This window comes from Parus major, chromosome 24 (assembly GCF_001522545.3).
Source record: "Parus major isolate Abel chromosome 24, Parus_major1.1, whole genome shotgun sequence".
Classification (NCBI taxonomy): domain Eukaryota; kingdom Metazoa; phylum Chordata; class Aves; order Passeriformes; family Paridae; genus Parus; species Parus major.
The window spans coordinates 5,317,796-5,344,440 of record NC_031792.1 but is presented as its reverse complement, the minus strand read 5'-3'; the positions used below and the strand labels follow the sequence as shown (position 1 = coordinate 5,344,440).

The 26,645-nt window shown below is 51.4% G+C and overlaps 1 protein-coding gene across 1 annotated transcript in view; it reads left to right on the top strand.

Moving 5' to 3' along the window:
* Positions 1-26,645, top strand: part of KIRREL3 (kirre like nephrin family adhesion molecule 3) — a 352,766-nt gene that overhangs the window by 303,797 nt on the left and 22,324 nt on the right. The window contains exons 7-10 of the mRNA XM_015649833.3: positions 1,407-1,512; positions 22,771-22,919; positions 23,248-23,375; positions 26,538-26,644. Of these exons, the coding sequence (XP_015505319.1) occupies positions 1,407-1,512; positions 22,771-22,919; positions 23,248-23,375; positions 26,538-26,644 (490 nt within the window). The remainder of the gene's footprint in view (positions 1-1,406; positions 1,513-22,770; positions 22,920-23,247; positions 23,376-26,537; position 26,645) is intronic.

The following is a 26,645-nucleotide window of genomic DNA, read 5'->3' as shown; positions in this document are numbered from 1 at the left end:
ATCCCTTCCATCCCTGTTGATCCCTTCCATCCCTTCCATCCCTTCCATCCCTTCCATCCCTGTTGGTCACAAGGACACTCCCTGGGCTTGCCTGGAGCCGTGGCTCCACAGCATCCCTGCAGGAATTCGAGCACTGGGCCATGCCCAGCCCTGCAGCACCGACCCCACACCCCAGCCCTGAGCTCTGGGATGCCCCAGCCCCACGTGAGGCCAAGGGAGGTGTCCTGGAGCAGGAGATACCACCCAGCTTCTCTGCTCCCTGCCCTGTCACCTGCAGCCTTTCCCCATTTTCCAGCTGGGAAGGTCATTGCCAGAACCCTTGGAAGAGGAGAGAGGCAGCAGGTAAAGTTGGACATGTAACATGCCCTATTAGGATGTGTTTTGGCATATGTATATATATATATATTTGCCACCTCAAGGGCAGGAGAGCCCCTCAGCTGTGTTGATGAGCCCCAACACCCTCTGCCACGGGACAGCTGCTTCTCCAGGCACCAAAAAAGCTCCACAAAGCCATTCCTTTCTGCTTTTTCCCTTCAAATGAGGTCCCATGCTTAAAACCTAACACCCCACCTCAGTCATCACAAAAAATTAAAACATCTCTGGGTATTCTTCACCTAAACATTTCATCCATTTCCTGCTTGCTTTCTTCAGTTCTTTCCTAAATTTTATTTGCTGCTAAAGCATTTAGATGCTTCTCATGTGAAAAGGAGAGAAACTGAGGAGCAGTTGAAAGACTGGAGCAGCCTGTGACACCAGTAAGGCCTTGGCAGAGATGATTAGGCTGATGAAAAAGCAGAAATGCCACTTTAAAGTTAGAGGATAGATAAAAGATCATTGTTATACCGCAAGATATTAAACTGGTGTGTCTCAAAGCAGGCAAGTTTATGTCCTTAAATGAGAATCAGAGCCAGCAGTCACATTTTCCGAGTGAAATGTTACATCAAATGGTGTCTGTGGCTCCTCTTCCTGTCTTATTCGCTGAAGCCCTTCAAGAGAAGAGCAGCGTTCACGGCATCAGCCTGTCTGACAATCGTTTTATGGCTTTAAACTGAAAAATGGCCTCTCACTGCCAGAGGGCAGGGTTAGATTAGATTTCAGGAAGAAATTATTCCCTGTGAGGGTCCAGAGAAGCTGGAAGTGTTCAAGGCCAGGTTGGATGGGACTTGAAGCAACTTGGTCTAGTGGAAGGTGTCCCTGTGCATGGCAGGGGGTGGAACTGGATGGGCTTTAAGGTCCCTTCCAACCCAAGCCATTCTGGGATTTTGTGATATCAAGGAGTCTCAGTGTTTTTGCCAGGCTTTCTCACAGCCAAGTTTTGCTCTGTAGCCTGAGAACCTGGCAGGCAGCAGGCAGGGGGATGTTGTGCCGTGTCTTTGGGTTGTTCATGGTCCTGTCTCTCTCTGCAGACCCTCCCCTGGTGAACCTGTCCGTGGAGCCGCAGCCGGTGCTAGAGGACAACACTGTGAAGTTCCACTGCTCTGCCAAGGCCAACCCTGCTGTCACCCAGTACAGGTAAGGTGGCACTCCTGGCACCCCTGGCACCTCAGTCCAGCCCTCTGCTGAGAGCATCTTGCCTTCCCCCTGCAGCACTTCCCCTCCAGGTGACCCAAAAGAGCTCAGAACCCCTGGCTGTGGTTTCTGGTGGCCACTGCACCTCCTCCCGTGTTTCTCACTGCTTGGTGCTCACTGTGGCGCATCCCCAGGGCCTCTGCTCCCCACTGCCGAGGGGGCTGCAGCCACCCCCTCCTCCCTGCAGTGGCAGGGTCCTTATCCCTGCTCTGGTGGCTCCCTGGTGCTGCTCTGGCCTTGATGACATGGTTGGAGGTTGAGAGGTTCCTCTTCTGCCGCCCGCCAGGCGTGTGCCGCGCTCTGCTGCGTGCAGCAGCTCCTCGGTCAGGGATCCATCGGAGCCTGCAGTGGATGAGGAGGCTGGCACTGAGCTGGCAGAGCCATCTGTCTGGGGACACTGAGAGCAATGCACACCCAGTGGAAAGTCTATTGTGAGAAAATACCTCTCCTTTTTTCAGCACACTCTTTCATGGTTTGAACAAAGCAGCTCTGTCGCCATCTCCACGTAACCCTTAAGCAACCAGCACAAGCCTCTCTGTGCCCAACACGGTGGAGCTGAGCTAGGGACGGGCCAGAGCAGAGCTGCAGGTGCCAGAGATGTGAGGGGACACAGGGGATGGGATCTCCCTGAGTGAGTGGGGTCATCTCTGCTATCCATAGTCTGCAGTGCCCCTGGTGCCCACGGTGAGCTCGGAGCAGGGCACAGCTGCTTGAGGAGCTCTGGAGCAGGAGGAAATGTGTCGCTGCTGCTGAGAGAGGTCCAAGGTGCAGGTGGTGCATGGGGTCCCTGCCAGCCCTGAGCCTCCCTGGGTCCTCTCTTCTCTCTGGTGACCAGGGAAAGGACCTCAAGGAACAGCTGGTGCTGTGCCTGGGGAGGGTTAGGTTGGATATCAGGGAAAGGTTCTTCCCTCAGAGGGTGCTGGCACTGCCCAGGCTCTCCAAGGAATGGGCACAGCCCCAAGGCTGCCAGAGCTCCAGGAGGGAGCACCCTCAGGGATGCCCAGGGTGGGATTGTTGGGGTGTCTGTGCAGGACTGGGGTTTGAAGTTGATGATCCTTGTGGGTGTGTCCCAGCTCAGGAGATTCTATGAATCTGTGAGTGCTTATCCAGGGATTGATGGGCAGGAGAGAAGATGCTCTGCACTGAGCAAAGATTCTGCCATGGGCCCTTGGCTTTGGCTGTGAGGTCTCCTGCATCAGAAAACACCCCTCCTCTCCCAGGTTTTATTTTTGTCTAAGCAGACAAAATATGAGTATGGAAAGCAGGGCAGGCTGCCAGCACACTTTGGGAGAAGAGAGCTTTGTGTAACCAAGTACATCCCTGTCCCAGCTCATCCATCAGCCACTCACCCCTCCTGCCTGGAAGGCCTGAGCACACACACCCAGGCTCACCATCCATTCCAGCTCTGCAGAGCCATCCATGGATAACAGCAGAGCAGGCACCTCCAGGGACAGGTTACCATGACCTGTTAGGCTCGTACAGCTTAATTAGTACAATTGAGTTTCCTGGTAGGAACAATTCCTTCCAGCTGGATATCAGCACAACAAAGCAATAATTGTGTTCCTGGTTACGCAGAAGAGTTATTAATTCAAGAAGTCAATTAATGTCAAAGATACAAATAGCCCTGGTTTCATATTTACAGCTGGTAGGAAAACAAAGCTCGTGGCAGGCTGGGGGAAGGACCCACGTGGTTCTTACCCCAGGATTGATTCTGGTACAGTCCAAGGGAAAACAACCACCACTGGTCAAGGAACCACACAGTGGCAAGACCCTGGCAAAACTTCTGCTCCATCAGCGTGGTTCTCAACAAAGAAACCTTCCACATCATCCCTGAACCCAGCTGGGCTGACCCCTTGAGCACTGCAGCAGCCTGAAAGGCTCCAGTCTAGGGTTTCCACTTCCTTGGACAGGGACAGGACACAGGGAATGGCTCCCACTGCCAGAGGGCAGGGCTGGGTGAGATATTGGGAAGGAATTGTTCCCTGTGAGGATGGTGAGGCACAGGGTGCCCAGAGCAGCTGTGGCTGCCCCATCCCTGGCAGTGCCCAAGGCCAGGCTGGACTGGGCTTGGAGCAAACTGGGACAGTGGGAGGTGTCCCTGCCCAGGGAGGGGGTGGAACAAGAAGAGCTTTAAGGTGCCTTCCAGCCCAAACCATTTTGGCATTCTGTGATTCCTCTTGGCTGTTTCCACCCTTGGGATCCATGCCCAAGCCAAGTTACGTTGCTTTTCTCCACCAAGCAGAGGTGGACACATCACTCCTCTCCCCTCTTTGCTGCCATCATGTTAGCACAGGTTTTTGCCACCTCCCCTGTCTGCAAATGCCCCCCTCTGCCTCTTCCATCCTTCTCACCCACCCTGAGGCCATGGGGCTTGTCACCCTTCCTGTCCCCTGAGCCTCCATGACTCTACTTTGCTGCAAATGGCTTTGGGATTCATTTCATGGTGGATTTTACTCTAAAAACTATTTGCATGTTTTTTCAGGCTGCGCTTTCCCATAGAAATGGTTTTGGGCGGGGAAAAAAGAAGAGGCAGGACAAATTCAATCACTTTGGGTTTTTCATTTCTTGAGTTCCCTTAACATGCATACTTCACACAAGGCTTTTTCCCTACCACTGTGACAAGCAAACAGGACTCAGCAGTGCTCGCTGGGGCTTCCTTCTGCTTAAAGGCTCTGATTGATGGAGGGGAGATTTGTTTCCTTTCCATAAGATCCCAAAGCTCTTCTCTATGTAAAAGTGGCAGATGTTCCTGAAGCTTGGAGCCCTCTGGGGTGGGACACCCTGCACCTTGACACAGGCCAGGAGAGGAGGATGGGACGTGTAAAGCCCTAGGACTGAGACATCTGGAAGTTTCAGAATGAAGAACATGAGCTTGGTGCCACCCCCAGGGTCACTCAGGACCCCACCACTGGTGAAAATGAATTTATTCTGCCTTAAAAAAACCAATAGGAAGCATGATTTTTTTTCTCCTCAGGCGAGGACCACTCTGATATATCTCCTGTAGCTTCCCTCATGCTCGGACAGAGATCCCAGATCTTCAGACAATATTTATTTTTAATCCCCCCCCAATATGTTTGTCAGTAAATAACTCTGAACACAAGGGAATAAGGTTTAAACAACCTAAATCCCCTTTTGTGGGCATAAATCCACAGCCAGCCCTGCAGGGCCATCATTGTCAACACAATACAAGCTGTCACCTTGCTGGAGTTTTTGAGGAGCCATTGGTTTTGCATTAGGTTTGCATCCTGGTTTTTATTCCTGGGAAAAGCAAATGAGGTCAAATATTTCACCCATAAATGTTCCCTTGGGAAGGATCCATGAACTGGGCTCTTTGTTAGGATGAAGCCACTAAACCACCTCCGTGGTCCTGCCAACCCAAGATTTGAAGCCCAGATCTCTTATTCTCTTAGTTAGGAGGGCAAGGGAAAAGAAACAAAATTCAACACAATTTCCCAAGAGAAAAAAGTCCCCCTCTGCCCCTATAGAGAACATAGTTTTGATGAAATTGAGCTGCTTTTTCCTTAGGAAGTTTTCTTTGTGCTTGCTTATATAATCACACACAGGTCGATTTTAATGCAAGAAAACCCTGGTTGGAAAAGAGACCTCGGAGCAATCCACTGCCAGAGCAAGAGTGGAAAGTTACAGCCTGCACTGTGTCTTCTCTTCTGAAGGCAGAGGGTTAATGGTATTTTCTCAAAACTGACAGTTTTTCATGAAATCTTTGGCCTCAGTGGTATTTTCTAAGTGAGAATCCTTCTTCTTTAAAATCTGCTGGCATCTCATGATGTTGGGAAGCAGGCAGGGCTGGGGCAGGCTGTCCTGTGCTGGAGGCACAGCTCCTCTGTTCCTTTCCTTGGCTGAGGATGCTGGAGCTGCAATCACAGCCCTCCTCCCTCGCTGGCAGCAGTGTTCCCTGACGAGGAGCAGCATTTTCCCCAGGGAGGTTTGTTTGCCCACGATGTCACCTGGGCTGTCACTGCTTTTGGATGCAGGACAGGCTGGTGACACCAAAAGCCAGTGGAAGGCAGAGGCTGGTGAGGTGTCACGGTGATCCTGAGCAGGGGGTTCTGGCACAGGGGTGAATTAACCCTCTGGCAGCAGGGCTTTGCTCATTTGGATGTTTTCCCTCCTTCCATATAAGAGCAAGCTTTGCACAGACACATCCTATAGCTCCTGTAAGGTCTTATACCCCATCAGGCCTGGGTTTATCTCACTTCTGTCAGGTTCCCTTCGGAGCTCAGGAGTATCTCAGCCCACCAAAAAGCTCCTTGGTGTTGCCAGTGCAGCATCCTCCACTTGGAAAAGGCTCATGGGGACCTGAACTCCTCAAACACGTCCATGGATGTGTCCCCATCTGCTTTAGCCCCATGGACATGGGGCTGGAAGCCCAAAGAGGCTCCCTGGTGTCCCAAGGGTGGTAGGGGACCACACTAACCTTTCCTGTCCCCCTCCCTTGAGCCACTGCCAGCCTCTGCCAGCGGAGCATCCCGGTGCCAGGCTGGCACATCCCACCTCAACATCCCACCTCCCACACCTCTGCAGCTCCCTGGACAGGTCTGGGATGGGGAGGGGGGAGTCTGGGAATTTACTGGCTTTCTTTTGCTGCAAGCAAGCAGGCAGGAAAGGGAAAGGGAGAGTAATTAGCTGTCGCCGTTGTTCTGCTACCTGCGATGCCGGGCAAAATTAATGGAAAGCAACAGAAGTCGGGGCTACGTGAACCGACTCCCAACCAGGCCTCCTCTTTGCTCCCTTCAGATCTCTCTATTTGCCAATCTTCTCGTGGCTTTTGATGTCTGTTGTGTGTCTGTGGGGTGTTTTTTTGCTGTTATTATTTATCACTCTCGGTAAGAAAGAGAATCTTTAAAGTGGCAGAAGAAAATGGGAAGGTTTAATATTGCAGGAGGCAGAGTCCCCGAGCCTTTCGGGCTCCTCGGCTGATGATTATTTCTGCAGAGCGATGGGGAGTTGGTGCAGGCAGGGCAGTGATACAAATCTCATTCTGTGCATCCACACAGAGCTCTCGCCCCCAGGGCTGGCAGAGACCTTTACAAATAATGTTATCTTTGGCGGCAGAGGGGGACATGTGGAGACACCCCCCAGCAGCAGCTGCAGCTCTGGGCACCACTGCACTTCCAAAGAAAGGTGTGGGACTGACAGACAGACACACAGACATAGCTGAGAAGAGGGAGACATCCCTCCCAGCTGCTGCAGGGTGCTGAGCACAGAGCTGTGAGCAACACACAGCTCTTCATAGTGGAGAGATGTTGCAACAGGTCCAGCAGCAACAGGAGCAGGAGCAGAGGTCAGGAGGAGCTGGGGGCATTTATTTTTCAGCCACCCATGGGATGGTGCTGCCCCACTTCTTCCCATCCCACGGCCAGCCCAGGATCACGGCAGGTGCAGTCCAAGCAAATTCCACCCACCCTTGCTGGGCTGGAGCCCAAATCCTCCTGCATGAACCAGCTTTGTGAGTGGCAGCTGCAGCTCAGGCCTCGAGCCCCCCATCCCCCTGGTGATGGTGTGCCGAGCTCAGAGCCATCCCACAGCATCCCCTGCCCTCACCTGCACCTGCTTCCCCCCAGGGCACTGTTTGTTTGTTGGCCCAGAGCTCAGGCCAGCAGGAAAGCCCTTGCTCAGTAAATACTGTTTTATCTCTGAACAGCAGCTCACTGTCGCTCATCAAATATTAATCCAAATTCAACTGCTTCTTAACAAGGTTTTCTTTAAAGGCATTGGGGCTCGAACACACCTGGTGGGAGGCAGTGTCCTGGCTTCCTGCTGGCTTTGCCCAGGGAAAACAAAGGAATGACAACAGGGAAAAGATCCCTGGTCCTGTTCCTCCAGTCTTCTCCATGGGATAGGCATTTCCCACCCAGCTTTAGGAAAAGAAGTAGATGAAGAGCCCAAATGTTTTTGGTAGATCTGGTGTCTCCAAGGATTGTACGTGGCCAGGTAAAGGTTTGGGGTGTTTTGGCTGCTGGCTTTGGAGAAAAAAGTGGCAGATTTTTAGTGGTTCAGGTAGATACAGAAAAATTTCACCTGATATCAAGGAGCTGTGAGAAAGAAAGAGAAAATCACCATGTGCATCATCTGTGCTTTGGCCTGCCTGCCTTACGCTGTGCATCTTGGAGGCATTCCTCCCACAGAGACACATTCCCACAGTTCATTTGAACAAACCTGGGGAGAAGTTCAAACTCCACAGAGCTTTGCTGCTCTTTACCCTTTGAGCCTTCTCTGCACCATTTGGGGACCTGCTGGCATCTCTCCTTACTCATGAGCTGCCTCAGCTCCCACAGGGGATCAAGATCTTCAAGAGCAAGGGCCCCATGTCCTGCTGGAAATGGCTTGGAAGTTTGCTCAGACACTTGAACCAGCTCCCCCGTGGCTCAGCATTGCTTTGGTGCCTGGCAAAGAGCAGGAAAAGCAGCAAAAAACTGGGAAAGCCTTATCAAAGGGATGGGGAATGAAGGAGGGAATGAGCAGCTGGCCAGCCCTTGCTTGTCTTGGCACAATGACTGCACTTTCACTGCCCCAGTGGATGTGCTGGATGGACAATTCATTGCCAGGAGCACTTCCATCATCAGTCAGTCCTGGACTCAACACACAGACCCAGCTTCTCCAAAACAAATCCCAAGGAGAGAGCCAAGAGACATTCCCTGCTGTCCCTGAGGGGTTGGTTATGGCAGAGGGGGAAGCCCAGAATGAAGTTCAGCAAGTCTTGGAATCACAGAATCAATTAGGTTGGAAAAACCCTCTAAAATCATTGAGTCCAATTGTTTCCCCTGCACTTCCAAGGCCACCACTAACCCATGTCCCCAAGTGCCACATCTTTTAAATTCCTCTGGGGATGGGAAGTCCACCATTATCCCAGGCAGTCTGTTCAAATGTCTGACCCACATTTTAGTGAAGAAATGTTTCCTAATATCCAATCTAAACCTCCCTTGATGAAACTTGAGGCTGTTTCCATTTGTCCCACATCACGGATTCACATGGAGAACCCAGAGAATCCCACCCCTAATTCCTCACACTCACTCAGAGGTCATACCTGTTCCCACACCAGAGGTCTGCCCCAGGGATACATCCTTAGCAGGATAAAAGGGTAGGTGAAATAAAACTGCCTCCCACATCCAGGCAGTGAGAAGAGTTGGCTCATAAATGGGTACACCCTGTTTCAGGAGCAGGAGGAATAATAGAGACAAGGAATTCAGGTCTTAGTAAAGGAAGAGCCGTGGGAATTGTTTGCTTCTGCCAGGTTGGATGAGCAGAAGGAGAAATCACCCCAGACAGTGGGATCAAGATGTCTCTGTTCCAGCTAGGTCCACTGCTTCTTTGCTTGGTCAGTCAAGCTTCTGGATGTGCACAGATCCCTGTTCCTGGGAGAAAGGCCAGGGAAGGGAATATTTGGAGTTTAACACCCTTTCCTGACACCAGACTTGTCCCTACCTCTTCCATTCAGCTGAATATTCACAGATTCATAGGCTATAAGGGCCAGAAGGAATTATTGGATTGTGAGAAGTTGATCAGAGATTCAGGGTGATGATTTCATTGGCAACTTTTGAGGGAAAAGTGGCAAATGATCCATTTAATGGGCACTGCCTCCAGCCAAGCCAGAGCAGGGGCTGTTTTCCCTCTTCTGGCACTATAAAACCTGGATATATTTTAATGTGCTGTTCCAGTGGCTTTGAAAAGTGTCCTGTGGGAGCTGCTGTGGTTTTGTGTTCCTTGTTTTCCTCTGCCCGTTCATGGAAGGATAAAAGTGACCAACCCCTCATGCCCTGCATTCCCAGAGCTTCTGATCACTGAGACCACAACCAGACTGGCCAAGGAAGGGGAATCTGCCACATCAGCTCTTATTAAATTACAATCACCCCTCTCTTCATATTTAAAAGGGACTGTCAAGGGTTTGAAATGCTGCAGGGCCCCGGTGGCTGCAGACAAGGTGTGAAGTTTGTGGATGCACAGGCACTTTTCTCCACAGCCATTGCACTCACAGGAAAACCACCCAGCCTCCTCCTCTGGGGGCTGCATGGGTGGGCTCCTCTGGGGACCCTTTCGAGGCTGGGTTGGATGGGCCTTGGAGCAGCTTGGTCTGGTGGAAGGTGTTGGAATAAGATGAGCATTAAGGTCCTTTCCTACCCAAACTGTTCTGGGGTTCTATGATCTGGGGCAGCTCCACAAGAGGTTCTGCAGAGTCTCAGGGTGCCAGCTGCCCCAGAAGGCTGCAGAGAGACGAGGTGGGGAGCAGCTCAACAAATGTCTGGTCCAGACCAGAGGCACTTCAGCATCTTTAAATGGAATGGCCAGTTTGGTTTTGCTGCCATTTCTTGGCACGCTTTGGTCCTTCTCCCCCCCAGCCAACTCCCTCCTCCAGTCCAGCTTGGGAAAGTTCTCATTTATGCCAGTGTGCAGTTTTTGTTGCCCTCCTTCCCCGCTCCCATCTGCTCCCTCCCGCTCCGATGGCCGAGGCTCCGTCTGTCCAGCGGCAGGACGCTGTGAGTCCATATGCTGTCCCTCGGCAGGGCTGTCACCTCTCCTGCTGCCTCCCACAGCCAAACTTGGCAGGGGAGGGAAGAGAAGCTGGAGTGGGGAAGGGGCCCGCAGGCATTTCACAGCAGTAACAGAATAAATCTAATTTATAGACATAGCAAAATGCAGCTAAAGCGGGAGTTGAAATAAATGCAAAGCACGCTGAGGTCTCAAGTTATCGGCACTGTAACATTTCTCCTGACTATCTCTGTTTTCCTGCCCGGGTTTGTCTTTGTAGCTTCCTCCCAGACAACTGGACCTTTGCTCTGAAGTGAAAATGAAAGCTGGGGAAAAAAAAAAAATACCAGGAAATGAATTCTTCAGATCTCCTTTGTGATGCATCAGCCCCATCTGCCAGCTCCCTGTGACAGGGAACGGAGCATGGCTGGGTGGCAGGTGGAGAGACAGCCTTTAAAAAAAGGGAAATAAAGTAAAATAAAAGGCACAACTATCCCTGCAGCTGGGAAGTGAGACTGGGCTGCTGGGGGGGCTCTGCCAAGGCACTGAGCTCCAGGTGAGCCTGGGAAGACAGGGTTGGAAGAGCCTTCGCTCATGGAGGTGTGAGGACAGGGAGATTTGTCTTCCCATTCCCTGGCTTGTCAAGGTAATGGGAACAAGCGGGTGGGAGATGTTTGGAGGCAGCTTGAACTAATTAGGAGAGAGTGTAAAGGAGAGACAGTCTGATGGAGGGGGGGAAAGGCGGGGGGAAGGAAAACGCTGTGTACTGCTGAGCACCGCCCTGAGGTAGAGATGATGAAAGGTACCAAAGCAAAGAGTGATGGAGCAGCCAGCCTGGGGCTGGATGGAGCATCTCCAGTTTTGGGGCTGCCAGAGGGGGCTGGGTGTTCCAGGAGAGCTCACAGAAACATGGGGTGCCCCAGTCAGCAGCAGTGGGTTTTCTGAACTCTGCTGCAGCCCTTTCCTGGCATCAGAGTGAACCTGTCTCCAAAGCAGCATCTCATTTCCAGCAGACCTCAGGGCTGTGGTTGTGTTTTCCCAGCCTTGTCAGTCACCTCTCCTTCAAGACTTGCTCCTGGAGCTGGGAATGTGATTCTGAAGGGAGCATCATTGCCTCCTCTGGCCAGATCGCCTCTCCCTTTGCAAGAAGTGGCAGCTTTTTGAGCCTAATTTAGCAGTCTTTAATCTGAGTTATTCCAAACCACACTTGCCACTTCCTTCATGCATTCCCGCAGGATGATGGGCTGATTTCACAGAACGAAAAGCCTTAAGCAAATCTTGTCACACAAGAAAATTGATTTTTCAAAACTGACTTTTACAAGATTACTGGTGGTTTTTTTCCCCTCATCTTTCTTCTATATCGTTCCCTTCCAGTCTCACGAGGTGGCTTCAGATCTAAGGAAATTAGAGATGCTGTGACTAAATTGAAAATGTAAAAATGGGGAGAAAGAGGGGGAAAAAAGACAGCCAGCACCTCCTCTGCTGCTGCCTCTGAAGGATATGGCAGTGTGTGCTTGTGGAGGAGCAGAGCTGTCTCCTTGACCTCTCCCACTGCCACAAACCAAATACCACGTCACAACAGAGTCTGACCAAGGAATATGCCAACACCTCACAGCCAACATCCCCTGATGGGCATTCCTTGGTGATCCCAAGCTAGATCACAGGGATTTTTCGTTCTCTCCCTCAATCTGTACATATTATTTTATCTTTTGGAATTAAAAAAACAGTTTCCCCCTGCCGCTCGGTTCAGAGACATCTCAATGTGTTTTGTTAAAAAAAAGAAGACAGAGGAAGAGTTGCCTTGAAGTTGTTTCAGACAGCTTAAAATATGCTAAGCTTTTGTGTTTCTGCCACATAAATAATGAATCCTCTTACAGCTTCTGAGTCAGGAAAGACGTTGATTTAAGAGGCCTTCAGCTCTGTTTGAGGCTTTTCTGCCAGAAGGGGAAAAATGTGACCAGGGACGAGCAGGGCATGAGGGATGAAGCAGAGTGTGCAAGGAGAATGTGGGATAGGGACAGAGGTGGCACCCACCACAGTCCTGTAGGAGCTGTTCTAAGGGATTTCACTCCTTGATTTCCCCTTTGCTCTCTATTGCAGATTTTGGGTGCTAGAGGTGTGTTTAAATGGAGGACAAATCTGTGAGTATCTACATCTGTCGCTGTCTCTGCCCCAGTAAAACAGTGGGGATTTGGTGATTGCAGCAGCACCAGTTGTTCACTTGACTCATTCCCCAGGTGCCACCTTTGGAGACCTCTCTGCCAAAAGAATGGCTGGGAGAGCTGCAAAATGTAGGCCAGCAGGCATGGCAGGAGAATGGGAAAATCCAGGAGGTGCTGGTGTCCCACAGCAAACCCAGTGTGTCCCACCTGCCCTCCAGGACCACACGTCCTGGTGACTTCCCATGACTGACACTGCCAGCCAGAGGGCTCATCCTGCCATGTATCAGCAGCTGGAATGTGGATCCAGTGCTGAGCTGGAGCTGGGAAGTCAGGCTGGGTTCACCAGGAAACAGCAAATCGAGAAGTAAGGGACAAGCAGGGAGAGAGTTTGGGGAGTTTTCCTCCCCAAAGCTGGGTGACAGTGCTGAGGACATGCTGTGCACCCTGAGCATCCTGTCCACGTGGCATGGAGTTATCTTGGCATAACTGTTTGGGGTACACAGCAGCCACCCTTGCACACCCCATCCCAGAGAGACCCCAAAGACATTCTGGTCTCACCCAGCATGAGACTGGGGAGTAATCCTGTTCACATCAGGTCTCAGATACCCTGAGCTTTCTGTTCCACTCCAGAAGCTGCTGGTAAATATTAAAGCAAAGAGAAAAGGCAGGATGTTGTCTCTGGATTAGAAGGTTGTTTATAAAGCATCAACCAGCATTATTGCTCAGCTCCACTTAGTTACTGAAGTGAGTAGTGAAGAACTTCATGGTTGTTACGTTTGGAGATGTCTTTTTTTTTAAATGCCATTTCATGCTGTTTTATACAGGAGTGAGCAGATAATCTCAGAGCTCTTTGGGTCAGACTGTTGTACCAGGACACAGCCACATCAGGTTGTTTCCCCTGACATGGCTGAGAAGGGAGGATTTGTGCCAGGGTGTCAAGGGCATTCCAGAGGCTTGGGAGAGAAGAAGGACTTGACCACAATTTTGGGCATGGATGGATGGCTGGATGGATGGATGAACTGATGGATGGCTGAGGGAGCTGGGGGTGTTTCAGCTGGCGAAAAGGAGGCTCAGGAGAGATGTTATTGCTCTCTACAGCTGCCTGAATGGAGGTTGTAGTGAGGTGGGGGTTGGTTTCTTGTCTCAAGTAAAAAGTAATAGAATAAGAACAAACAGCCTCACGTTGTACCAGCAGAGGTTTATATTGGATGTTAGGAACAATTTCTTCCCCAAAAAGGCTGAACAGCCCTGGCACAGTCTGCCCAGGTGGAGTCCCCATCCCTGGAGGGATTTTGAAGGTGTGTGGCTGTAGCACTTGGGGACGTGGGTTACAGTGGTGGCCTTGGCAGTGCCAGCTAACACCTGGACTCGATGACCTTGGAGGTCTTTTCCAAACTGAGCAATTCTGTGATTCCATGGATCAATTTGACACTGAAAAGATGAACAGATCTTTTGGTGAACTCATAACTTCACTCCCCTGTGAGCTGCCTGTGTGTTTGCATTACCACAAGGGAACGCACTTCAGATATTTATTATTCCTCCTTGTGACTTGCCAGATCCTCAAGCTGCTCACACTCCAGCCAGCAGAAGTCCAAGTTCCTCACACAGAAATTCCTGCCCTTGGCATCTTCTGTGAGGAGATTCCCACAAAATGAGGGCTCAGCCCATCTCACCCAGGGTGACTCTGTTGATAATCCTAAAGTGAACCTGATATCCTGTTGATAATCCTAAAGTGAACCTGATATCCTGTTGATAATCCTAAAGTGAACCTGATATCCTGTTGATAATCCTAATGTGAACCATCTGATCTAGACACAGTTGAGCCCTGAATAATTAACTGTTCTGGCAGGGCAGGCCAGGGAACCTGCCAGAGAAGGAGCTGTGCCTCACAGCAACCTGAGGACATGCCAGGAGTCAGACAGAGCACACGGAACAAGCCTGAGTCATGGGATGGGAGCAGCATCTGCCATGGGGAAGGAGGGCTTTAGGGACACTGCTGGGGCTGGAAAGTCAGACAGAACTGCTCAGGTTGGTGGGCACCATTTTTGGTGGCCCAGAGCATTGCCTGGGCTGTTTGACATGTCCAAGGTTGGCCACTGTCCTTGAAGAGTTAATATAAACTTGGCCTGAGGTCTGTCTCCTCTTGCTATGACAGCAGATCCTCTCGTGCTACAGAGATCAAACCACAAAGCCCTTGAAAATATCCCAAACTCAGGACCAGGTCAAAGCCTCAGAGGAACTTTAGGAGCCAACCAAGAAAAAGAAAATCCTTGAAGAAGACCCAGACACGCCGCAGCTCTCTGTTGTGCAGAAAGGCACGAGCCATTGGTGCCTGCTGTGCCAGTCATTTCTGCCCTGAAATGTGTGGATCTGGCAGCTCCAGTGATCTGGAACACGAGGTCCCAGCCCAGCACCAAGATCCCCAAGCAGCAGCTCTGCTGGTGAAGACCTGTGAGTTTCTGTCCCCATTCACCATTGCCTTTTTCATGCCAGTCTCAAAGGAATTGTACACTGAGGTGTAAAGTTGCAAAGGCCTCAAGCACGGGTGGAAAATAAGAACTGGGATAGAGGCAAAGGCAAGTTTGAGCAGCTTCACAGCACTAAGATTCACTTTGCACTGAGGAGGAGGATAAACACAGCAGAGAATTAGCTCTTCAACATGCCAGCAACCATAAATCTGGCTAAAGACATTCTGCTACGGGGGTGGAGTGGGGTAGGAAGACCCCAGAAAGGACTAATCCTGTTAAATGATTTGAAAAAACACAAACCACGTGATGAAATTGGATTACCCAAAATAATAGTTAAGCTATTAGTCATGTCTATTGTGTGGCAGGGTAAGTCAAGATGATGTAGGCAGGAAAAATGAAATGCAGAATCACTGTCAAAGGGGTAAAAAACTCCCCAAGGAGAGGTGACATCTCCAAGCTCATCCAGGACTGGGGGGTGACTCACATCCCCAGTATTTCCCCAGGATAAGCAGTTTTGGCAGCTGGCTGTCATAGTCTGAATGGTTTAAAACTTTCTCCACATATATTAAAATGAGGAATTTAATGTTCATAATTTAACTTGGGGAGAAAAATTACAGTTTTCATATGATTCTATGATTCTGAGGCCAAAGATTCTTAAATCTAAAGTCCCCTCCTTAGAGGGGAAATGAGTTATTGTGAAAGAGGGTGAATTTGTGAAAAGGAAGGGGCAGAAAAACATCCATAGTGGCAAGAGAAGTGCCAAACAGGGATTAATGGGGACAGGTTTGGTGCCCAGCCCCATCATGTGATGGGGTGGAGGAGGAGGGGGGATTTTAAGCAGAGGGATTAAAACAGCACAACATCTAAAGTGTCTGCATTTTGTTTTGATCTGTCACGAAAGCAGCTTGATTTTCAGAAGGAATCACCCAGTCCATGAAGTTGGATGCTCTCACTTTGAAACAGTGATAGCTTTTCCAGCAGGGCCGCTCTGGTTTCCATCAGGACCAGGGTCCTTCACAGCCCCTGGTGCAGGGAAGGAGCCAAGGGGACACGGTGGGATGAGCTTTGGCCAGCCCCTCCCTGCCACTAAATCCAGTGATCCTGCTGGCTCTGCTCCACTCTGCAGCTGCTGGGCTGCAGATGCACTGGGCAGGTTTTATTCCCCAGCATCCCCTGGCCGTGGGCTCTCTGTGTCTCCAGAGCTCTGTGCAGCTCCAGCTGCAGTGCTGGGTCCATTGATTATCTGCACGGCTCATCAGCCCTCTCCAGCTATTCCCCATGCTTGATCAGTCAAGTCATTGACAAGTTAACAGCTTTGTTTACTTCTCCCTCTCGCTTCTGCAGCCAATTTGTTCCGATCTCTGTGCGAAGAGAAAGATTGTTTGGATTGGTTTCTCTCCAAAAATGAACCATGGTGGGTGCGTGGAGTGGTGGCATGGCTTTAATTCTGTCATCTGGGAGAGAGAAACCTTCTCACCCCACTTCTTTCAGGTTTCTGTGCCTTGGGCAGCACAGACCTGACCCCAGGGTGTCCCTGATAATCTCTCCTCCACAACCCCAATGCCCTTCTCAGAGCTGAACTCTCAGTGAACATCTTCAAGGGTGATTTGGGGCCCCTCATGGATTTTTCCCACCCACAGGACCTGCTGATGGTGAGGAGGAGATGCAAAACCCAGGCACTGCCCTTGAAGCCTGCAGCTGATGAGCAATCAGGCTCATCCCAGCCTCCTGGCTTGGCAGGAGTGGGAACACTGGAGCCGAGATGAGATGGCAAATCAAGCCAAAATTTTCCTCTGCAATGAGGTGTTATTATTATCATCAAAATCCCAGAGTGTTTAAAAACAATCCAACCCCAGTAGCGGCAACTGGTGCATCGTGGTGAGCTCAATCAGCCACCAAACAGGTCCTTGTCAGGGGTAGAAGTCTGAAATTTGGGAAAAGGTTTCAATCTTTCTCCTTGTTTATTTGTTTAAAAAAAAGGGGGGGAAAAAAATAGGCAGAAGGAGATAAGCAAAGTTGGAATCTCTGCATCTGAGCATTTCCACCATTAGAACTCAAGGCTGGCTTCACGATGAAGCCAAGATCCCTAAATTGGGATAGAGAGGTTTGGGGAGAGGTGATCAGCACGGCAGCTGTGTGTGCATGGAGGTTTGTCAGGATGGGAGCTGCAGGCTTGGAAGCCTTTCCTTGAGTACAGGGTATACAATACACAAGGAAATCCTTTTCCATGTGCTTTCTTCCCCTGTAGTCAGCACAGGTGAGGCCACATCAAATCCTGTGGCCAGTTTTGGGCCACTACAAGAAAAAAAGACATTGAGGTGCTGGAGCACATCCAGAGAAGGGAATGGAGCTGGGAAGGGGCTGGAGCACCAGGAGAGGCTGAGGAAGCTGGAAAGGGGCTCAGGCTGGAGAAAAGGAGGCTCAGGGGGCTCTTCTGGCTCTGCACAGCTCCCTGGCAGGAGAGGACAGACAGCTGGGGAGGTTGGGCTCTGCTGCCAGGGAACAGGGACAGGACAAGGGGAAATGGCCTCAAGTTGCCCTAGGTCAGGTTTAGGTTGGATATTAGGGAAAATTTTTCATGGAAAGGTTGTCAGGCCTTGGCACAGGCTGCCCAGTGCAGTGGTGGTGTCACCATCCCTGGAGGTGTTAAAAAACTCCTGTGGTGTTTAGGGACAAGGTGTAACCTTGGCACTGCTGGGTTAGCACTTGGAGTGATGATCTCAGAGTCCTTTCCAACCTGAACAATTCCCTGGCTCGGTGATTCTATACCCCAATCCCTGTGCTCACAGGCCAGCCAAGCCTCAGCCAGAATTCCCAAGGCTCTTTCCTCCTGAGCTCCAGGAAAGCCAGGCTGGAAGGGGCAGCCGTGCAATTGAGATGGTGGAGAGCGCAGGCAGGGCTGATAAATGAACCCCCAGCAGAGGGGGAGGCGGAGGAGCCGCGGAGGAACCGAGCAAGGCCCACACATCTTCATTAGGGAGGGAGCAGGAGGGAGAGGAGGAATAACCCCATAGATCAGCATTATGAAAATTTACCCCTAATAAAGAAATAATTTGTGCGATGCATCACGCCGGAGCCGTGCGGGGGGTACCGTGACACCGCTCGGGCTGGGAACCTCACTCCATCCTTTCTCACAAGGCTGTCACTAGCAGGAGCCATCCATTGTCCCCTCTGGACCTCCAAAGGATGCCAGAATGTCATCATCAAAACATCTCCTCCCCTTGGAGGACACCAAGGGGCCTCAGGGCATTTGGGGTGGTGCTCACGGCATCCCCTGGGGACTTCTCTCCTCTGAGGGTGAGAGGAGGGGACTGTCACATCACACACTAGGAACTGAAGGTACTGCTGGCAATAAAACCACAAAACCCATTCTCTGAGCAATTTGTAGCAATTAATAGCCATTCCCAGGAATGAAATGTTAATTAATTCTTTCCCTGAGCCATGCATTTATTTAAGGTATTTGTGGGTGTTCTTGGTACTTTTATTAAGCAATTAAAATGCGTCCAAGAAAATATTTATCCATTTTAAGTAATTCTTAGTAAACACGATTTATATGGCAAGCAACCACTTTATTTTGCATTGTTAATTAAAACTGATGACACACTCCACTTCCCCGGGTTATTCGCCACCAGAGCAGCCACGCTGCCAGGAGTGCTCGCTCAGAGCTGCTGGCAGCTCCAAAATCCTCCCTGGAACCTGCAGGGTGGATTTGTGCAGTGCTTGATGGAGCATTTCAGAGCTCCAGCAGCCCCATGTTAACCCCCAGGGGTTCCTGTGCTGCTGGAAGGAGCTGTGGCCTGATGAAGACCTTTCTAAAGAAGATTTTGTGGAGTTCTCCAGCTTTCCCAGGGCTGGGAGTCACTGGTTTGCTCCCACATGGGTGTTGAAGGATTACAAGTCCTTGTAGGGCAGACAGGGAGGTGTTCATTCAGGTGAGCGTGAGCATGGATGAAGCCAAAACAAAGCCCCAGAATCGTTTAGGAGCTGACAAATCCCAAACTGTCCTCTCTTATTTGCTTGTATGTACTCTTAGCTGGGAAGCAATCAATGGAGTCAGAAAAATGCTATTTCCCTGAAGAATGTCTCCTTAGAAAAGTTTCTCCCTCCCTCTTCAGTGTTAAAAGGACCCACTGCAGGTATTCTATTTTTTGTTCATTCTTTAATCACCAGCTTTTCAGTGCTGACTGTAAAAACCCCTTTGAAACTTGGATCAAAATATCTCTTTCCTGGTTGAAATTTGTTTTCTTCCATCACCCGAGCAAATTCAATTTGCAGAAGATACTGAATTGGGAGGCACCTGGTACTGCCTCCAGAGAGGCCAGAGGGAAACAAAAAGCACATTAGAAATATGGGAAAGGAAAGAACAGAATGAAACTCAGCCCACAGGGGGAGAAATGCCCATTTGGGGACACAGACTGAGCTGGTGCCTGGTGAGGAGAAAGGAAGATGAGAAAATGTGAACATCTCTGCCCTGGAGCCAGGCTGGGAGAGCTGGGGGTGCTCACCTGGAGAGGAGAAGGCTCCAGGGAGAGCTCAGAGCCCCTGCCAGGGCCTGAAGGGGCTCCAGGAGAGCTAGAGAGGGACTGGGGACAAGGGATGGAGGGACAGGACACAGGGAATAGCTCCCAGTGCCAGAGGGCAGGGCTGGGTGGGATATTGGGAAGGAATTGTTCCCTGTGAGGGTGATGAGGCCCTGGCACAGGGTGCCCAGAGCAGCTGTGGCTGCCCCTGGATCCCTGGAAGTGTCCAAGGTGAAGTTGGACAGGGCTTGGAGCAGCCTGGGACAGTGCAAAGTGCCACTGCCAATGGGACAAGATGAGCTTTAAGGTCACTTCCAGCCCAAACCCTTCTGGGATTGTGGCTCTGTGATCTGTACTGGTCATAGGACGTGGAATGGTGGGAGCAGGGGTGAGTTCAGAGCTGCTGCCTGTCAGTGCTAGAGCGCAGGAAATGACCCCACTGTCACCCTGTGGGGACAACCCAGGGGCACTGGGACACAGCAACCCCTCTGCCTGTGCTACCCCCCAGCCTGGAGAGCCCAAGGGAGTCCCAGAAACAGGTCCTGTGGGCAGGATCCCCCCAGACAGACCCTCACCCCTCTCCTGGCTCAGAGGAGCCCCCCTGCAGCCCCTGCACTGGAGTCTGGCCAAGGGTGAAATCAGTGCAGAGACAGGCGAGCCAGTGGCCAAGTCAAACAGGGAGAGATGAAAGCAGGTACAGTTATCCAGCCTGGAAAAGACCCTGGCTGGTGCATTTGCAATCTATAAATACCTTCAAGGGAACAACATAAATGAAAGAGCCCCTGGTCTCCTGCAGGACGGGAGTGCTGGCTGGGAGCCAGGCTTGCTGCAGTACGGCCATGGAGACAGGAGGAAGAAATCACAGAGAGCCACAGCAGTGGAGGTGGTGGATGGGGCTGCAGGAGCATCCTCCCATCTTCTCTGCTCCATTTTATCCAAGTTCTGTTTATAAATAACAACTGAATGGTTAATAGGTGAGCAAGGCACATGATGGGCTTGTTAAAACCCTCAGTAAGTTGCCTTCTGGCTGTCCACGAGCCCATCATGGGAAGCTTTCAAGAGGGTTATCAGCTTCCATTATTAAAAACCAATTTGACATTATAAAAGATCTATACTGCTCATTCAGCCACATTGATTTAGCCATGTTAAGCCTTGGAAAACTGGAGAGAGAACCTTGATCTCTGCTGAAGCACGAAAAATTGGTGTTTGTGACACATCTCCGCACTCAGGAAATCCAGTTTTGCAGCAGCAGTGGGTTTTGAACAAATCCATAAAGCACCGTGCCACGGTTGTTGGGGTGTTTTCCCAAGCAGCTGGGATGTCAAACAGCTCTTGGAAACCTTGTTCTCTGTTTTGCAACATCCAGAAGGATCCCAGCTGAAGTCAGCCCAGCTCAAACCCACCTCCAGACACTTCTCCAACTGGTTCCAGTTCCCAGTGCTCTCTGGGAATGTTGGGAGGATGAGCTGCGGGCAGGTGCAAGGACATGACCCAGTCACTTTTATCCTCATCTTGAAGCCTCCTTCTTGTCCTTTGCACAGCAGGGAGGGTGGACTTGTCCAAAATAACCCAGGAAGTGCCTGGCACAAGAGAAGTTCTGGATTGTCCCAAAGGTTTGGTGCCACAGCCTGTCCCACTGACTGCTGGAAAAAATGGTTTCATGTGCCTGATGCCTCCCTTGAGCACCTGAGGAGCAGAACGAGACCCTCCAGAGGGTGGAAAACTGCTCATGGCTGGGAATATCTACAGGGACAACATTGTAAAAGGAGCTTAATGGAGCAGAAATATTCCTGACAAAGAGCAAGGGGCATTTCCCCATTGAACAGCTGAAGTTTCTTTCCTTCTTTCTTTCTTTCTTTCCTTCCTCCCTTCCTCCCTTCCTCCCTTCCTCCCTCTCTCCCATACAAATTCAGACCTTTGGGAGTAGCAAACCAAGCAGGAGGGGCAGGGGAGCAGGATGCTGAGCTCAGCATTGCAGCCTAACCCCTCCGGGAGGGGAAAGGCATCACCAAAGCATCACTGACCACTCAGACCTTGGGAGCAGCACCTGGAAGGCTCCGCTTGTGCGGCTCTTCCCATACGGAACCTCCCTCATTAACACCAGCGCAGCCCTAGGAATAAAACCGGCGTCTCCTGATTAATTATTGGAGGGGGAGGCGAGGGAGGAGGGAAGCTGAAGTGGCCAGTCAGCATCTGTTAGAAGTGTGAAGATAAATGGAAGGCCAGGGCAGGTCAGGGCATTCCAAGCACTCCCATCCAGCCGGGAACACCTCTCAGAGCGCTGTGCCATCACTGGCAGGAGGCACGGAGGTTTTCAGTGCCAGGTGCTCGGGGAATTGGCTCTGGCAGCGCTCAGGGTATTCTCCATCCTGCCATGGAGCAATTCCGCTGTGTCTCCATCCCCGCTGAGACACGCCAGTGCCTATGGACCTTCAGCAGGAGCTCCCTGCGACTCCAGTTGTCCTTGGCTGTCTTTGGGGCAGCACTGAAGCAGTGGGGAACCACGGCAGAGTGACAGGAACAAGCAGAGAGAGGCAGGAGACTGCTGGGAGGAGCAGGAGCAGATGCTGCCTGCCTTGAAGGGGACAGCTTTCCCCAAACCCTGCAGGGACCCCGGTGGGGAGCAGCCTCTGCCGCTCCTTCCTCTCTCCAGAGCCAGCTCCCAGTGCCTGCATCTTCCTCAACCCATCCTGCACAACCACAAGGGCAGCCCCGAAACAACAAGGCAGAGACTCCTCAGGGAAACCCTCTTCCCTCCAATTTACCTGTCAGTTGTTTAGGGAGGATTATTATGTGGTTTTTTTTCCCCAGGCTTTTTTTTTTCCCTTCCCTGAAGAGTGGCTGGAGTTTCACACTGCCTGACAGCATCTCTCAGCCTCTCCCACCCGTTCCCGAGTGGCAGGTTGCCAGATGGTGCCCCATTAGGTCACATATGCTCATTGTTTGGCAAACAGGGCTTAATTCAAGTGCTGAGTTGACAGCTTGTTCTCCAAGACAATTTGCAAGTTGCAGTGTTGCAAATGCCAGCTTGGCTTTTCGGGAAATGTTATTTCAGCTGCCTTAAAGGGATAAAGTTCTCATTGACTGGGGGAAAAAAATAAAAATAAAAAAGAAGAAAAGTGTCAGAGGGGCAGCAGAAAGTGTTTTATGGTTTTGCCAAACCACCACAGATGTGGAAGAACCGGCAGTGTTGTTGGCAAGCGTTCAGAAAGGGACTGTCATTCCCCATCAAGTAGAGACCCTCCATGTCCCATTCCTCCCATCACTGAGGTCCTTCACAATCCTAAAGAATGAGGTGTATTCCCAGTGAAACAGGGTATAGAATTCTGGTTTCTATTGGAAAGGTTTCTGTGGTACACATACACATCTCTCTGATGGCTCCTCTCCAAAACCTGTGGCTGTAGTCCCTAAATCCCTGGGGAAGGGGACAATGCTGAGAACAAATTCATGTCCCTTCTGAAGTCAGGGACATTCTGGGCGTGCTGCCCCCAGCACTGTGACAGCTACATGTGGAGATGGCAAGAGACACAAAACAGCACCACAACGATGCTCTGTTTCCTTCCACAGGTGGGCCAAAAAAGGCCAGGTTATAAAGGAAGCCTCCGGTGACTTCTACGAAACCATCGTGGACCACACGTTCTTCTTTGAGCCCGTCTCCTGTGAGGTCACCAATGCCCTGGGCAGCACAAACATCAGCAGGACCGTGGATGTTTACTGTGAGTAACCTGTTGGCCTGAGCCCTTCAGAGCTGCTGAAGGGAAGCAGACACAGCTCAGTCTGACTTGCCCACGGTGGCAGGACTTGCTGGGCTCTCCTCTCATGCTTCGTAAATGCTCCTGTGGTTGGACCTGTGATTTCCTTGTGAGCTCGTGGGGTGGTCACTGGGGAGCTGGTCCCTCTGGAGCTGCAGCAGGCACCTGCCTGAGGCTTTTCTTTATTTGGGGCCCATCAAGATCGACCACTGCTCCCTCTGAGCTGTTTGGTTCGAGGGTTTCTGGCTGGCAGAGCCCATCACTGGCAGTAACTCCAGTTTCCTCTGCACAGTTGGGCCCAGGATGGCGACAGAACCTCAGTCCCTCCTGGTTGACCTGGGCTCAGACGCCGTGTTCAACTGTGCCTGGACTGGGAACCCCTCTCTCACCATCGTCTGGATGAAGCGAGGCTCAGGCGTGGTAAGAACCGCTGTGGGGCAGGGGGCACGTCCAGGCTGCTGCAGGATGCTTCCCATGGAGCCCACGTGGTCTGGGAGCTCCTGGCTGGATGAATTCTGGCTCCTCCAAATGCAAAGGGGTCCTGAGAGTGGGGGAATTTATTTCCATGATGGTGGACAGAAGGGTTGAACCAGAGCATCACTTAACACCTCACTGATGGGGAACAGTTCTGCAATTCACCTGCACGTGGTTCCTTCTGGGATGGTCCTATGTGGGATAGTCCTTTCTGGGGTGGTTCTTCCTGGGATGGTCTTCTTAGGGATGGTCCTTCCTAGGATGGTCCTTTCTGGGACAGTCCTTCCTGGGACAGACCTTCCTGGGATGGTGCTTCCTGGGATGGTCCTTCCTGGGATGGTCCTTTCTGGGACAGACCTTCATGGGATGGTTCTTTCTGGGACAGACCTTCATGGGACAGACCTTCATGGGATGGTCTTTCATGGGATGGTCCTTCCTGGGATGGTTCTTTCTGGGACAGACCTTCCTGGGATGGTCTTTCTTCTTTCTGCCCCCCAGGCCTGGGATCTCACATCCCTGTATGTTCACCCCAGCACTCCCTGCTGTCAACTGGAGCCTGCCCCAGGGCAGAGCTTGGATCTGTCCCAGCAGATTTCTCCACATCTCTTTTGTACTGAAAATCCTAAGGAGCTTTGCCAATCGTAATCGTGGCTCAGTCAGCCTTGGGAGGCAGGAGATGCTCTGATCCCTCTTTACAGACAGGAGGGCTGAGCAAAGCCACAGGAAATAACTAAAGAAAAAGCTGAGATGTAAAACTCATTCAGAAGCACACACAGGTTTGGGTTTGGAAAGCCCAACCTGCTTCACCTGGGCAGATCTGTGGATGAGGAAACGCTGCTGTTCCAGCTCAGGGCTGGAATTGGAGAGCTGGGCCCCCATGGAGGGGCTGAGTCCTCTCCTCCTCTGGGGACACTGAGGCATTAACTGCTGGGGTGTTCTTTCCAAAAACAATGACCTTGGTGAAGGCCATCTCCTGGGAATAAATTCTAGCCTTGGGAGAGCTGATGGTTTGAATCAGCAAAGGAATCCCAGTGGGTCAATAATTCCTGGGTGGTTTCCCATCCCACAGCTGCCATGGCTGTTTCTCTGGGTTATCACACACAGACAGTTGTTCCACCATCTCAAGGTGGCTGTAGGAGCTGGGAAAAAGGGCTGCCTCACCCTCCTGCTCCAGCCCCAGCCCCACATCAGGGCTTGCCTTTGTTATCCAGCAGTGCCCAGGCACAGTCACCTTCTCCCTTTTTATCTGCCTCTCCCCAGCTGAGTTCCATCACGCTGGAACTTCTTGGAGCACAATGAAGGGGATGGTTCTGCCCTTCCACTCCTTCCTCATGAGACCTCATCTGCAGTGCTGTGCCCAGCTCTGAGGCCCCCAACTTCAGAAGGACCTGGAGCTGCTGGAGCAAGTCCAGAGGAGGCCACAGAAATGTTCCAGGGTGGAGCCCCTCTGCTCTGGAGCCAGGCTGGGAGAGCTGGGGGTGTTCAGCCTGGAGAAGGGAAGGTTCCAGGGAGACCTTAGAGGCCTTTCCAAGGCCTAAAGGGGCTCCAGAAGAGCTGGAGAGGGACTGGGGACAAGAGTCTGAAGTGACAGGACAAGGGGAAAGGCTTCCCAGTGCCAGAGGGCAGAGTTAGATGAGATATTAGGCAGAAATTCTTCTCTGTGTGGCCCTGGCACAGGGTGCCCAGAGCAGCTGTGGCTGCCCCATCCCTGGAAGTGCCCAAGACCAGGTTGCATGGGGCTTGGAGCAACCTGGGATAGGGGAAGGTGTCCCTGCCCATGGCAGAGGATTGGAATGAGACATGTTCGAGGTGTTCAAGGTCCCTTCCAAGCCAAACAGTTCCATGATTCTGTGATCTCAGGACAGAGACCCTCCAGCTGGTGTAACCCAGCAGAGATGGTTATGCTGGTCACCAGAGCCACCTCCATCTGCCCAGAGGGATTCTGGCAGAGGACTGTGCTTTGTAAAGCCATCGACACCCAGCCATCCCACTGGGACCTGGGATCACAGCTGCTTCTTCCCCAGCCCCTCTGTTCTCAGAGCCTGTTGAAGCCCCTCAAGATCACCGCCTTTTCTCCTTTTTTCACAAAAAGGAAGCAAGTCAGAGACCAAAGAGAGGTTGAGGCCAAGTAAACACAGGTGTTTTTATGGCTAACTCTGCAGTCAGTGCTAACACAGTGGGTTTAAAGGGATCTGACCCTCTGTGCCTCTGCCTCGTGCCAGGTTAGGGCTGAGACCCCCACCTTGCTACAGAGACACCCAGCTCCACATCCAGCCACTGCATCAGCCCTGATTCCCAGAGCTGTGGGGGCAGCAACCAGCAGAGCCAGAGGCTCACCCAGCAGTGTGTGCTGAGGAGGAGGAGAGGTGATGTGCTCTGACCTGAGGAGCCCTGGGGGAGAAAACCTAGGGCAACTGGAGGAGTTTGCTCCCAGTCACCGCTCCAGAAACCACTCTGTTTGAGATCTGCCATGGTTTTTTTTCAAACCCAGCAGTGCCAAGATGCTGCAGACAGCCTCAGCCAGATCCCTCAGCTTCTGTGCTTTTCCAGGTTTAATAAAGCTGCTCGTTGCACAGCAGGGCAGGGGAGCAACAGAGCTGAGACACCGTCAGCCAGTCCATAGCAGGGGGCTGACCAAAGCCAGCTGAGATTTCCCTGGCTATCCAGACCTGTTCTAAGGTGTCTGCCACCTCCACCATCACTTCTGGGCTTAAAATCCCTGAGTCAATCCCAGCAGCCTCCCCTGTGCCTGTGAATGTGGAGGTGCAAGTGTAGAGTGTGATTCCCTCTGAGGTTTTTCTGCCTGTGTCACTGCAGCCACCAAAATTTTTCTCTTATATCTTGAACTTCTTGCAAAACTGGAGTTTGTAAAAATTCATGAATAGGAACAGGATTCCTAATTCCACCCCAAAAAAAACCTGTGGTGTTTCTTTATTCTTTGGTCAACAGCATTAAGCGATATTTCCATGCAATGCCAGACTTTGGGCTCATCCACTTGGCTTTCCCAAGGATGCTCAGGAGCTGGTGACACAGCTCCTGTAACTCAGGTGATTTGTTTTGTCTGTAACTTCTCATGGCCCACCTGAAAGCTTCCCTCCTCTCTTTCAGGTCCTGAGCAATGAGAACAAGCTGATTCTGAAGTCAGTCCGCCAGGAGGACGCCGGGAAATACGTGTGCCGAGCCGTGGTGCCGCGGGTGGGCGCGGGGGAACGGGAG